This window comes from Palaemon carinicauda, chromosome 6 (assembly GCF_036898095.1).
Source record: "Palaemon carinicauda isolate YSFRI2023 chromosome 6, ASM3689809v2, whole genome shotgun sequence".
In the NCBI taxonomy this organism is placed as follows: Eukaryota; Metazoa; Arthropoda; class Malacostraca; order Decapoda; family Palaemonidae; genus Palaemon; species Palaemon carinicauda.
In genome coordinates, this window is record NC_090730.1 from 168,590,589 (window position 1) to 168,605,478 (window position 14,890).

General features: G+C 41.9%; 1 protein-coding gene across 4 annotated transcripts in view; it reads right to left on the bottom strand.

Moving 5' to 3' along the window:
* Positions 1-467: 467 nt before the first annotated feature.
* Positions 468-14,890, bottom strand: part of LOC137642812 (phytanoyl-CoA dioxygenase domain-containing protein 1-like) — a 38,789-nt gene continuing 24,366 nt past the window's right edge. For all 4 annotated transcript variants that reach the window (XM_068375691.1, XM_068375693.1, XM_068375692.1 and 1 more), the window contains exons 3-8: positions 13,892-14,038; positions 13,546-13,632; positions 10,516-10,693; positions 9,239-9,380; positions 1,331-1,431; positions 468-843 (exon numbers count right to left, since the gene is read on the bottom strand). In XM_068375691.1, the coding sequence (XP_068231792.1) occupies positions 662-843; positions 1,331-1,431; positions 9,239-9,380; positions 10,516-10,693; positions 13,546-13,632; positions 13,892-14,038 (837 nt within the window). In that variant the 3' untranslated portion in view covers positions 468-661. The remainder of the gene's footprint in view (positions 844-1,330; positions 1,432-9,238; positions 9,381-10,515; positions 10,694-13,545; positions 13,633-13,891; positions 14,039-14,890) is intronic.

The following is a 14,890-nucleotide window of genomic DNA, read 5'->3' on the forward strand; positions in this document are numbered from 1 at the left end:
CTATACAATGTAGTACTGTAGTTCCTTGATTTTCTGTTTTGCCAAGTAGACTGCTGACTGACTCGTTCCATCCTCAGCTGCAGTTATTTCCATCACAAAATCCCCCTTTTCACTCCTAAATCACCTGATAGCTAAAGTTGTCTTCACAGCATAGCTAATTTATACCTGGTGGTTATTGTCATATCTTATACTTACTTTTCTTAAATGTACAGCACTGTATCTTGTCAAGTCAATTTGGTGTGATTGGCGGCCTTAGAATCTTCTGTCAACCAGATTCTCCTACCTAAGTAATGACTCAGTTTATGGGAGAGATTTATTTCATTTATAAAAAAATATTCCAAACACATTTTTAAGTAGTTTTACATTTCCTAAATACCTATTCGTTTTACTGGGAGTGCCTTCGACCCACTCACTCAATGAATCTAGTATAAATCATCAGCTTTGTTTAGTCCGAGTGGTGGATTATAAGTCCGAGTGGTGGATTATAAGATAATGAAAATGGCACTCCCTAAATTAGTGATATGCATGAGTATGACATAAAATGCTTTTATTTCAAGAATTTTTTTAACTGTTAGGCTGGTCATAATGCACTGAAATATCTGAAATGGTTTAATTATTTTTAGGCAAAGATTTTATGCTATAATGAAATTTCCTAGGTTTGTTAAGGGCTGTTTTCATAAAGACCTGTAAATGGCATTTCAGGAGTGGGTTGTAACCAGTTTCGTGGGTCCCATGCAGTGTTATGTCGCTCAATTACATGGAAGGTGTATATATGACGGGATTTCGAAGACGTATTTTTAGCACTCTTGTGATCAACTTGCCCATTTATCAGCACAAGGGTTCCTGAAAGAAAAATGATCACTTTATCCTAGGAAGTTGACTCTTCTGAAATCTGTAAATGAATTCTTTATGAAAGATCTTTAGTTATATTACATATTAAAAAGGATTTTTAACTAATAAGTACAGCTTTTCATAGGATTTAATTTTCCCCCTTATAGACTGAATAAGGGTATTTAACAAGAAGGTTCTATACTTAGGAAATAAATATCCTTTACTTAGAGAGAAAGCTACCTTAATTAATTATTCTACAGGTTTTATTTGTAACTAAAAGATCCTGATATATCATCAATAAAGTTAAAAGAATTGAAAGGGCAATGTAAAATTAATAGTAAACACAGCCTGGATAATAAAAAGAGAGTGCAATTTTCTCTATGGGTGTAGGCCTACAAGGTCAATCAACATTTCTGTTGCAACAGATATATACTGTATTTACACAGGGTAAAATAATATACCGTACTATACTGTACATTATCATCTTGCATTTACTTACCTTTACTCACGGGCAATGGTAAATATTTTGATTCATCATGTTGGTCACTTGGGCCATTAAAAATGAGGAGGTCTCCATTTTTATCAGGATTACGAATGAACCTGAAAAAAATTAAATCTGACAATATTTCTAAAAAATACAGTAGCATTTAAAAGTAATTTTAGTTGCAATATAGTCTGTCTGTATAGATTGCCTTACATTGCTATATTGCAATATAGCAATGAGAGAATACATGCTAAATACTTTACAACTCATCTCTAGTCAGTGTGAGGTCTATTGAACTCTGTACCTGCATACATACAGTCATGTATCAAAAAGCTGTCAGTTATTCAAGAAGGGCTGTGAAGTAGTTACTGTAGGTGGCAAAAAAATAGTTGAAAGTTTCAAATATTCTCTAAGGAACCAAATTGGAGAACGATTTAGGCTAATATATAATATTCAAGGTGACACAAGTCCCATTTGATTCAACATGGTACTGTACACATTAAAATCAAAAGTCAGTGTTTACAATACAGCACAGTACAGTCCTTATGAGTTATCCTGCTTGCTTATGGTAAGGAAGGATGATCCTACCGATGTACAACACCTATAGAGAATTGACAGCTTTCATTACTGGAACTCAGAAAACATCCTTAGGAAACACTGGTTTCCAAAAGCAATGCACATTAATCCCAAAAAGGTCAAATGCTAACAACTTCTATCCTTACGAGATCATCCTCAAGCGATAATGCCAAACCTCCTTTGAGCCACTCCAATTTTGTAAAATAATGTCAATATGACAAATTCAAAGATAATTTGTATTTTTCCTAACCATACAAACCTTAGCTATTTACATAGGGTTTACCTTTTAGCGCAGCTGAAATGACGAGCCAATAGTTTTAACGAGGGTTAATTACCCCCGCGCTAGTTAGCGGGGGGTGGGGAAGGGTAGCTTGCTACCTCTCCCCCCTCCACACACCGGTGACTTGCTTCACTTCACTTAGAGGTAGGACTTGACTTGGGGGTCAGGGATGGCGGGCACATATGTGTAAATAGCTAAGGTTTGTATGGTTAGGAAAAATACAAATTATCTTCGAATTTGTCATTTGTTCCGTAACCGAAATACAAAGCATGCTATTTACATAGGGTGACTTACCCCTTAGGAAGGGTGGAAAGTCCCCAGCCTTACTGACTTCGGCTTGCCCGAGGGCTCGATCCCTCAGTGAGCAGCACTAGAGAGAGGGAGCCCCTGTACCTCACAAGTTCCTAGCATCGCTAGGAACGAGTGGCCTACATAAGCAGTGTGAGGAGGAGAGTGTGACTCGTCCTATGAAGTTGACCTTGAGACCTTCAGATAGGAATTCTAGGATAGGACGTTCCCAATACCACCTCGTCAGGGTATGGGAGACGCAACAGTATTAAGCTTAATACTAGGAGCACAAAGAAGCATGGGTTATCTGCAGAGGTCGAGGTCAGCTATGCGAGGACCAGGATGCTGCTTCCCCAAGAGAGGGGAGAATGAAGAAAGAAGTAAGGGTCAGACATACTCTTTCATTCATGCAGACTAAGACCGGGTAACAACGCCCTCAACCTACTGCTACTTGTCCAAAAAGGAGCCTGAGGTTAAACCAGCTGTTGTGCAGCCACCACAGGGCCGATAGAAAACGTATCGAGGCTCCTGTGGGTCACGTCTTGCAGGTAGTGGGCTGTGAAGGTCGTTTGACGCTTCCAGACCCCAGCTTGAAGTACCTGCGTCACAGAGAAGTTTCTCTTGAAGGCCAGGGATGTAGCAATACCCCTGACATCGTGGGCCCGAGGGCGACGTGACGGAGGGGGGTCAGGATTCAGGGCATGGTGGATAACCCTTCGAATCCAAGCTGAGATGGTGTTCCTGGTGACCCTCCTCTTAGTCCTGCCTGTGCTCACAAACAAAGCTCGCACTTGAGGACGGACTGCAACCGTTCTCTTCAAGTAGTGCCTCAGACACCTCACTGGACATAGTAGCAGCTGGTCTGGGTCGCTTGTTACAGAACGGAGACTCTCGATCCTGAAAGAGTCAAACCGAGGATCCGGCACTCCAGGATTCTGAGTCTTGGCAACAAACTCAGGGACGAACCTGAACGTTACCTCCCCCCATCCCCTTGAATGGGCGATGTCGTACGAAAGACCATGAAGTTCACTAACCCGCTTGGCCGAAGCCAAGGCGAGTAGGAAAGCCGTCTTCCAAGACAGGTGGCGATCGGAGGCCTGGCGTAATGGCTCGAAGGGAGGTCTCTTAAGAGACCTGAGGACTCGAACCACGTTCCAAGGAGGGGGTCTCACTTCCGACTGGGGGCAGGTAAGCTCATAGCTACGTATGAGTAAAGAGAGTTCTAGCGATGAAGAAATATCCACGCCCTTCAATCTGAAGGCCAAGCTTAAGGCTGAGCGATAGCCTTTCACTGCCGAGACAGAAAGGCGCATTTCTTCCCGCAGATACACGAGGAAGTCCGCTATTGCTGGAATAGTGGCATCGAGTGGAGAGATACCCCTTCCACGACACCAACCACAAAAGACTCTCCACTTTGCTTGGTAGACTCCCTCAGAGGACCTTCGCAGGTGCCGAGACATTCTCTCCGCAACCTGTTGCGAAAAGCCTCTCTCCGCGAGGAGATGCTGGATAGTCTCCAGGCGTGAAGCCGAAGCGAGGCTACGGCCCTGTGAGGGACGCCGGAGTGGGGTTGTCTGAGAAGCTCGTGTCGTGGAGGAAGCTCCCTCGGGAGTTCCGTCAGGAGCTGCAGAAGGTCCGGAAACCATTCCGCGTGATGCCATAGCGGAGCTACCAGAGTCATCGAACAGTTGATCGATAGTCTGGTCCTGTTGAGCACCCTTCTCATCAGACAGAACGGTGGGAAGGCGTACACGTCGATGTTGTCCAACCGTTGCTGGAAAGCATCTTGCCAGAGTGCCTTGGGGTCCGGGACTGGGGAGCAGTACAGGGGCAGCTTGAAGTTCAAGGCTGTCGCGAACAAGTCCACAGTCGGGGAACCCCACAAAGTCAGGACTTTGTTGGCTATCTGAGGATCCAAAGACCCCTTGGTACTCACTATCTGCGAAGCCCTGCTCAGACTGTCGGCGAGCACATTCCTCTTGCCAGGAATGAAGCGAGCTGATAGTGTTATCGAGTGGGTTTCGGTCCACCTCGGAGTCTCTACTGCAAGATGGGATAGCTGTTGCGAAAAAGTGCCTCCCTGCTTGTTGATATAAGCCACTACCGTGGTGTTGTCGCTCATCACCACCACGGAGTGACCCGCCAGGGACCGTTGGAACTGCTGAAGAGCCAGAAAGACGGCCTTCAATTCTAGCAGGTTGATGTGTAGGTACTTTTCTGATTCTGACCAAAGGCCTGAGGCCCTCTGGTTCAGAACGTGGGCCCCCACCCTTCTTTTGACGCGTCCGAAAACAGAGTCAATTCCGGGGCGAGGACGAGAAGACTCACTCCCTTCCGTAGGTTCTCGTCGACCAGCCACCACCGCAAGTCCGTCTGTTCCAGAGACCCCATTGGGATCAGAATGTCCAGGGAATCGGATCCTTGATTCCACCGGGACTTGAGACGCCATTGAAGGGATCTCATCCTGAGGCGGCTGTTTGGAACCAGACGGGCCAGGGAGGATAGGTGACTTGAGAGACGCAATCACGATTGGGCAGGGAGTTCTTCTCGCCTGAGGAAGGGTTCCGCCACCCTCCTCAGTCTTGCTATCCGGTCGTCTGATGGAAAGGCTTTGTGGAGATTGGTGTCTATTAGCATGCCTAGATAAACCAGTCGTTGGGACGGCTGCATAGAGGACTTCTCGAGGTTTACCACGATCCCCAGATCCTGGCAAAGATCCAGAAGCCTGTCTCGGTGACGAAGAAGGGTCGACTCCGAGTCTGCTAGGATCAGCCAATCGTCCAGATAACGAAGGAGACGGATGCCGTTCCTGTGCGCCCAAGATGAAATCAGCGTGAACACTCGGGTGAACACCTGAGGAGCTGTGGAGAGACCGAAACACAGCACCTTGAACTGGTAGATCTTGTTGTCTAGGCAAAATCTCAGGTACTTCCTGGAAGACGGATGGATTGGGATCTGGAAGTACGCGTCCTTTAGATCCAGTGTGCACATGAAGTCTTGTGGTCTCACCGCAAGTCTGACCGTGTCTGCTGTCTCCATGCTGAACCGGGTTTGCTTGACAAACCTGTTCAGAGCTGAGAGATCGATGACGGGTCTCCAGCCTCCAGTAGCCTTCTCTACAAGAAAGAGTCGACTGAAGAAGCCTGGGGAGCCGTCCACGACCTCCTGGAGAGCACCCTTCTCGAGCATGGGCTCGACTTCGGCCTGAAGGGCCAGCCCCTTTGCCGATCCCATGGCATAGGAGCTCAACGACACTGGATTCGCTGTCAGGGGAGGTTGAGATGTTGTGAACGGGACGCGATAGCCTTGGCCTATCACTGAGACCGTCCAAGCATCGGCCCCGTGTTGCTGCCACCTGCGGACGCAACGCTGAAGGCATCCCCCCACAGGTGGACACGCAGGGGGACTGCCACCCCCAGGGCCGCCACCCCTAGGAGTCTTGCCTCCCCTGGAGGACTTACCGCCCCTCTTGACCTTGGCTGGAAAGGGCTGGGGCTTAGACACCACCTTCTTAACTGCCGGTGCCTGTTTGGGAGCCTTACGAGGCTGTTGCTGCTGTTGTGGCGGGGCTGGAGGCTTATAGGGCCGAGTTGTAAGGGCCCTATGGAGGAGGGAGTCCGTGGTGGATTTCCTCCACCTCTCAGCCGTTCGCTCCATGTCTTGAGGCTCAAACAGGTTCTCCCCCAGAAGGGAAGCATGTCGGAGCCTACACACATCCACGGCGGGGACCTTCGGATGGAATCTCTCGGACACAGCATCGCGACGCTTCAACACCGAGTTGGCCCACAGGGTGGTAACCTGGTGCGCCAAAAACTCGATGGAGCGGGTGCCCGAGAGCAAGAAGGTCTCCAGGGCCTTCCTATTGGTCTCCTTGGACAAGTCCTCCGATCGCAATAGGATGCCCAGAGATCCTAGCCAAAAGTCCAGCCACGAAGTGGCCTGTATGGCACACTTAGCGACCTTCTCGTGGCTAAGGATCTCTGCCGCCGAGAACGACACCTGCCGGGCAGAGAGCTTCTCAAGGGGAACTCCCTTCGCCAGCTCCTCCACAGAGTGATGGAGAGGAAGAGCGAGGTTGTGCTCACCCAGGATCTCGAAATACCTCCTCTGCTGAAGACGAGGAGGGATGAGCTTGTTCCCGGCAGTGGAACGACTGGAGGAGGCAAGAAGTGCGAGCTGAGCGTTGGCCCTAGCTCTGGCACTCTTCAGAACCCGGGACCAGGGCAGAGCCGCACTGGTCTTAGGGGCCTTCCGAACGTCAAACACTTCATCCAAGATCGTGTCTTTGCCTTCACGGGGGGAGATGACTGGATCCATAAGCCCGTTAAGTTGCCTTATCGGGCTTAGGACCTGCCAGAAGGCATGTTCGGATTCTTGCTGTTCTCCTCTCTGCGGGCTGGCAGCTAAGTCTCCTGCCCCAGGGATCTCTTCCTGGGGTGACACGTGGACATTCCCACGGGTAGTCATGGGTTCCTGACGAATCCTTGCAGAGGATTTAGGGATGGTCTTGGAGTCCTTGGATTCCCTCCTGGGAGGGATACAGGATCCCAACAACAAGGTTCGAGGGGCCCCTTCCTCACGAGACGATTCTCCTGCATGAAGCGAAGTCTCCCCCCCTGGTGCCGAGGGGAAGACTACCGCCCCACTGGACTCACCTGAGGACGGAAAGGCCTCGTCCACGGGAGAAGGAGAAAGCACTCGTGCAGGAGAAGGGACCTTCGCGACCGACCTCTTGGGAACCAACTTCGCCCTGGGGGAAGTCACCACGAAGTCCACTCCTCTCTTTCTCTTCAGCGTAGGAGAGACAGCCGTTGGTTTGTTACCCTGGTCGGCGAGTGCTGGTTTCATAACCATCACTAACGCCCGTGCCAGAGGACCAAACCAAGTCTGTTGCTCCAAGGACACAGAGTCCGAAATCCTCGCTAAAGGGAAAGGGATCAGGCGATCCTTTGGAGTGGACACCACGGTACCTGCCTGAAAAGAAGGCGGGGAAGAATGATGTACTAACCTCTCCTCGTCCTGCTCTACCAACCTGTGCGTAGTTACGTCCGACATGAAAGTCCCACAAGGACGACCGGCAACTCCAGGGCATGTACGCATTGTAAAGAAATAATAATGAAGGGCAACTTCCAACCAACACACATGCTGTAAAGAAAAAGCAGAAAATTAAAGGCTGTCACGAGGACGATGAGCAGACACGTCTGATCACCGCCGAGCCAAAAGTGAAGTGAAGCAAGTCACCGGTGTGTGGAGGGGGGAGGGGTAGCAAGCTACCCTTCCCCACCCCCCGCTAACTAGCGCGGGGGTAATTAACCCTCGTTAAAATTATTGGCTCGTCATTTCAGCTGCGCTAAAAGGTAAACCCTATGTCAATAGCGTGGTTTGTATTTCGGTTACGGAACAAATCAATGTTTGGGAAGAAATTCCTCATGGATAATGAGCCTTTCGAAATAGGTGGTTAAAGAAGATTCAGTGCTGGGAGTGAGAAGTAGCGAGGCATATTAGACAAATTGCTAGCACACCGTGAATAGCAATACTTAATGAATGCATAGCATTAATAGCAGAAATGATACGCACGAGAAAAAAAAAAAAAAAAAAACTGAAGTGTGTATCCATTTCCTAACAGCAAACTGTAGATCCCCTTAGACTAAAGAGAGATGAGATCCCCTTAGACTAAAGAGAGATGAGAACCTGAGTTTGCAGTATTTAGAAATTTGTTCTTTTATTTTCTTTCAAGGTAAAGTATTAAAAGGAATTCCCAGAAGATTAAAGAAACATGGAACAGAAGTAGCAATTGTAGGAGAGTGTAATTAGGTGTCTGAGGAGCATGAGTATTCAAGATAAAGGCTTGGAAGAGTGTTTCAACATGAGGCAGGAGTGAGCTCAGGGTTTTGGTATAGTCTTTCCTGGTTTTTTTCCTAAACTAACAGGCAGTTTCCTTTGTGCTTCAAACTTTTTACTTGATGAGCAACCATTGAAACATACTTTCCATGAGAAGTACCATGAGGGAAATGCACTCTTCACAGCAGGTATTTAAATCACAGTATTGACCTAGGCACGATACACAAGTAGAATACGGATCATGATCTAGAAAAATTCCCTTGCACATCCAGGCAGTAATTGCTAGAAAAACCACGGGAATACATCTTAATGCACAGTTATAAGCAAACAATCTTGAGGGGTGTGATCACTACCGATACAACCGAGAAACTGAAGAAACAAGGACATTGGCATATCAATTACCACTCGCTTCTAAAATGTTCCTTCCTTTACCAAGGGAATGTATTTATTTTAATTTTAAATTTTACGGGTAAATAATGAATAAACCGAGCTTCTGGAGAAGCCGCATTACGAACATATGGTACGAAATTATATTATTAAAATTCTGTTTATTCAACATAATTTATTTTTTTTCACCTATTCTGCCTTATGTTTTATGCAATTTCGAATCTCGCTGAATATTATGGAGACTGATATTACCCCCGTTTTTGTATAAGCTGGTATTGCTTCAATATTATGACGTCACTGATGTATTGTTTTGTAAAAAAAAAAAAAAATATCAATAATATTCATTATTATTAATAATATTAATAAAAATAATTTTTTTAATTAATAAAAGTAATAATAATAATAATTATTATTATCAATAATTATCTTTTTGTCCTATTCTGCCTTATGTTTTCTTACAGTTTCTTAAATACATGAATGCTTATTCTACTCATCTTAAACAATGTCACACATTCATAATTGTATAAGTCATCTTTTCAAAAACTGCTTACCTGCGTTCAGTGGGAGTTCTATGAGATCCAGGGCTGTACCATAGGCAACCGTTTTCTAGAGTTACATCCTCCAGTGCAAACCAGAAACCTATGCAGCTTTGAGGTTTGGTTGACAGGAAAGTACAGTCTTTGTGAGGTAACACTGAAATATGAAATTATGTTTGTTCAATTATTTATTTTTAAAGATGGAACCATTTAATAGGAAATATTTAAAAGTGTACTATACAATAATTAAAACAAATGTAAACTTAAAATAGTATATTGCAAAGCTGTACTGATTTATATGCTGTTTTTACATATTAAGGCAGTTATAAGTCGATTTAGAGAATAATAACCTCTTTTTAACATATTAAAATGTATGGAATTGTCATTCAAATATATACAATAGTTAGTGGCCCAATACTCTACTGTAATTCTTTAATGATGTCAAGATACAGACAGGAAGTTTCATGAAAAACAAAACTTGGTCATTGCAAAGTGAGTTCATGATATCTCTCTTTAAGCAAAATCAACCCTGCTTTTTTAAATACAATCTCAGAAAAGTCAGGAACCCCAAGAAGGCAGAAATCTATGCATTATCTAAGAAAACTGAATAAAGGACTGATTCGTGGCATACATTTAAGGAGCTCTTGAAAACAATGTCCTGAGCAGTATAAATAGAAACAAAGAGTGGAAGGTGAAGGTAAACCAAGTTGACAGTAGAAAAACTAAGTCAATGATTAAACGCGAAACCAAATATTCGAATCTATAAAGAATGGGGTATGGGGATCCACCCTTGAAATGAGAAAAATAATCCATACAAGAACTGTCAAGTTTATTATAAATCTACAAGAGATGTTTGGAAAAGTAAAATAATCATCTGAAGAGCAGATTCACTTACTTCTGAGGCAGATAGCCAAACAGTGATTTTTTTGTAAAGTTACAACTATTTATTTAAAAGGATAAAACATTAATCAATGAAAGGTTCAATTATCAAATTCCAAACTTTACTAAGAAAGTACCGTAATGTACACAGATTATGTAGGGAGAAAGGAAGAAAATTTTCCCTCAATGTCTGCCCCATCCAGAGACGAGCTACTATCAAGTTACAAATAATTAGTATTAAAGAATAAGTGGGATTAAAAGCAAGTTTCCAAAGAGTTAAAAAGCAAGAATAAAATTTACTGCAATTTGTTAATTTATCAAATATTGTAAATCTAACCTATGTTCCTATTTTGATAATTAAATAAATACTGTACGTTCAACAATTCCAGTACTGGATACTGTATAGCCATTACCTTCACCACCAATGCCTGGTTGCTTGAAGATATACATTGATTGTACAACAGCTGGAGATATGAAACCTAATTGCCTCGCTGTTGCCTTCATTTTGTCAGAGAATGACACACTCCTAAACTCAGGTACTAGCCAGTGTAAGGCATGCCCAATTTTGTTCAAAGCTCCATGTTTCTCCACCTGCAAGAGAGGTGTTTTTTTGCAGAAAGGTATTTCTATGAGGAAATTCCAGTATAACTAGTAATTCACATTTATTCTAATAACTAACCATTTTCAGTCTATACCTAAAAAAAACGATGATCAACATAGTATTACTGTAATCAATTGCAAATTGGTATTACAAAATATAATAAATTTTGAATAATTCATCTATTTGCTACTACTAAATATTATTATCTAAACTTGTAATTAATTAGTAATGAATAAAACAAAGTTTAAGAGTACTGTATACTGTACAGTATTTAGAACAAGATGTATGGACTCAATTACTAATACTTTTAAGGATATACAGTACTGTAATTCTGTATTTTTCATAGCAATGGAATACTAGGCTAAGGTTAAAAACACATGGAAGAGAAAATGTATTTATAATACCATCCTGTCACTTCATTATTAGGAAGCCACAGAGTGAACTAAATGCCAAACAATGATATATATAATCTATATGTCTATATTTGTGTCCAAAAACATTCACAGGCTCACCACTCTTCTCTAACAGATAGGAGGTAGTCTTCACATCACATTTTCACTCTTTCATGAGCCTTCAGTTTGCTCTCTTCACATTACTGGACTATTTCTAATTACAGTGTTTATTTACTTATCTTTTCCATTAATCCTTACGTTATCAACCAGAGTATGGGAACAGAACAAGGACAGGGGTGGTTATATGTGAAATTTAGTGATAGTGGACAACTTTTCACAGGACTCGACACATCAACATCATATCTTATTGCGCAAACATTGTATCCACTGCATAGCGGCCCGATTACATTCGTAGAGGTGCAAATCTGTATAGATTGGCCCCTGTTCACACCCACGAAGTATGTGGTCCATTACGACCACATGGACACTCAGCAGAAGGGGCGAGACCCCACTTATGAAGATTTGTCTCCAGTCTTTTCAACTCTAGCTCTCGACATATAAAGTGACAACAGCTCTACTCCTGTGATGATCAGACATGATCCTCATTGGTCAAGAGATCTTCCTGTACTTCCTGTCCCTTATTATTTTCCACCAGTGATGTGTCTTGGCAGTAAATCCTTCAATTTCCCTATGGAGGAAGAAGTGGAGACAACAGTCATCCCTAATGTGAGTTTAAGAATGGAGGACAACGGAACCAGTAAGGGATATGACACACGTATAGCAGCCCCTCATAACAGCCATTAGAGTTTGTGAATAACTTAATACTTCCAAAAACTCTAGGCATTGAATAACAAGATGTAATCCATATTGTAAAGGAAGGAGATTAGGTGGTTGTAAGAAAGATCACCTGAGTCCTAAAGTTGCATTTCTATGGGTCCCAAGGTGACACAAAGATGGAGACTACTCACCAGTCTCACCTCAGTGAATGAGGTTGGGCAAAAAGCCCGCTTCACGGTGGAGAAAAGCACTCGTCAGTGTAGTGCTACAATAGGAAGGGGGGCTTCCTAGCATCCTACCTCACAAGAATGCTTATTTTCATGTCCAATTACAGAATTGTCACTCAGATTAAAATGAATCTCAAGAGTTGTCTTGACAACTTGCTAGAGATGGTGGTAACAGCAGTAAATTTAAAACAGAATTTGACTATTTTATCCAGTTTGTTAAAGCTGAAGCAACTGTGACCTGAAATGAGGTGCCTGATCAGGAATTGCTAAAACTTGACTTGTAAACTTGGACTACTTTGATAAAACTAGATCAAGGATGAAAGTTTTCTGATCCTAGTCTCTGTTGGCAAACTAGTTCATCCTCTAATGATGATTATGGCCTGACGTGTGGCTTTTGTCATGTAACAAAAGCCTGTAATCTTCAACTTACTTCTTTTCTAGGGCAATGCAAGAAGTGGTATATCTTTATATTATTATTGTGCGATCTAGTAAGGTTACATTCTAGTTTGGTCATCAAAGGGCATGTTATTTTCACTTGATTTCATAAACAAGACTTAAACAACATTGCTTCACTATTCTCTCCCTGACATAGACCACACAATATTGAAGATCTGCCCTTTCCAATAAAAGCTATTACACCTTACGTGATAAGGATCATTCAAGAATGGTACCACCAGAGAAAGAAAGATGGTAAAGTCACTAAAAACATTGTCTTCTATTGGCTAAGATTAATAATTTTGAGAGCCTACAGTCACATGTCACATGGAAAAGCAGAGTAGGCAAGAGTGTAATTCCATAAAGTCAGAGCCATCTTTACTTCTTTGGCTCTGGTTATGCCAGTTTATTATAACTTCTCACTTAAGGGATTTCAGATATAAATGATTAGACTCCTTTTTTGTTTGAACCAGTAACTGCATCAGGCTACGTATTACCCTTGGGGAAATGTTTGTGACTTTATATTTCAATTCTCTAAAACCCATAAGCATTCTTCATTTATGGTATATTCAGAAGATGTAAACTTCTAGAGTTATTGTTTAATCTCACATAGTACTGTATATTATAAAGAGATTGGTTTAAAAACTATGGGTTCAATGTCAGTTATGTTTAAACTTACAAGATTACAATGGGTTCTGACTCTCACTAACCTCAAGTGCTCCCCTGTATCATTCATTCATATGCAAACACTATACTGTATTCAACATCTTGGCCTCCCTCCTAAAAAGCATTTTTAAGTCTGTGTAAATGTATAATAAACACAATGAAATAAACTGCTCATATGTCATGTTTTTTTTTCCATTCAAAACCGTTATTTATATAGTGACCCCTTTATCCTCCCCTAAACTTTTGACGCCTACTTTCCAATGTATAAAAAAGGGAGAAAAGAGATTGACAACTATCTTTCTTTTTTGACTTACAGAACAATTTTTTTTTGTGAGAAAACTTTACCTTCAGATTTCCTTCTTCATCCAATGCTTCTGCTTCAAAGAAAAACCGAACCTTGTCACCGCTGTCAAGAAAATATCTGCTTTTTGCCTGTGAGGAAGAAAAAAAAAAAAAAAAAAAAAAAACTTGCTGTTACTTCTTCAAAATTTTCTAAAGAAACTGAAGCAGTTTTATCTTGTAATCATAGGAAAAGAGGCAAGTAAAGTCTTCTTTGGTATAACGGGGGAATATAGCATCAGGAATTTGGAAATCTAATTCTACCAAAATACACACAAATATTATAATGTCAATAAAGGAAACCTTTATTACTTGCCTTATCAACTTGCATAATTAAAGTATGTGGTATTACCTGTTCTTGGCCTACGGTTGAGAAAGAAGTGGGTGTGTGGACTTGGGGATTCATTTCATCAACTAGTTTGTAACAAGCAGATTGAAGAGACTCCACTTCCTCCTCTGTTAAGAAATTGGGAATGGCAACGCTACCTTCATTCTGAAACTATTCAAACCATTAACTCATTTCTCTATTATGTTACTTTCTCTGCACATAAATAATACTGTATATGGAAGAACATGGTTATATCCTGTGCCACTCGAGCAAGATTAGTACTTGAAGGAAGAGTTATAAGGCTCGTTGACATAATAAAATAATTTTAGTAATTAAAATAATTAAAATACCCCAGTTAAAACAATTAAAATAATAAGAATTATCAAGATTAGAACTTGAAGGAAGAGAGATATCAGACTCATTTACATAAGAATTAAATCATTAAAATCATTATAATCAAAATAATAATGATAATTAAAGTTAAATAATTAAATCTCTTAAAAGAATTAAATTAATAATGATTAAAATATCATAGTTAAAACAATTAAAATAATAATAAGAATAATTATCAAGATAAATACTTGAAGGAAGAGAGATGGACTTTTTTAAATAATAATTAAATAACTAAAATTATCTTAATCAAACTAATAATAATTGAAATAATATTTAAGAGCCGAGTCATCAACAGCCATTGCCTGGCCCTCCCTGGTCCTGGCTTGGGTGGAGAGGAGGGTTGGTACTTAAATGTATATATGGTTATTCTATAGGGAATTGTCCTGCTTGCTAGGGCAATATCACTGTCCATTGTCTCTGCCATTCATGAGCGGTCTTTAAACCTTTAAAATGTATATTTCTATGACTATTAAAAAGTATATAGATTACTAATGAATGAGAGGGGCAAGGAACAGTGAAAATACTCTAGGAGGACAACACCCTGGGGACTTACTATATTTACATATGATCAGTGCCCAATATCCTTCTCTATCCATAGGACCAGGGAGGGCCAGGCAATGGCTACTGATG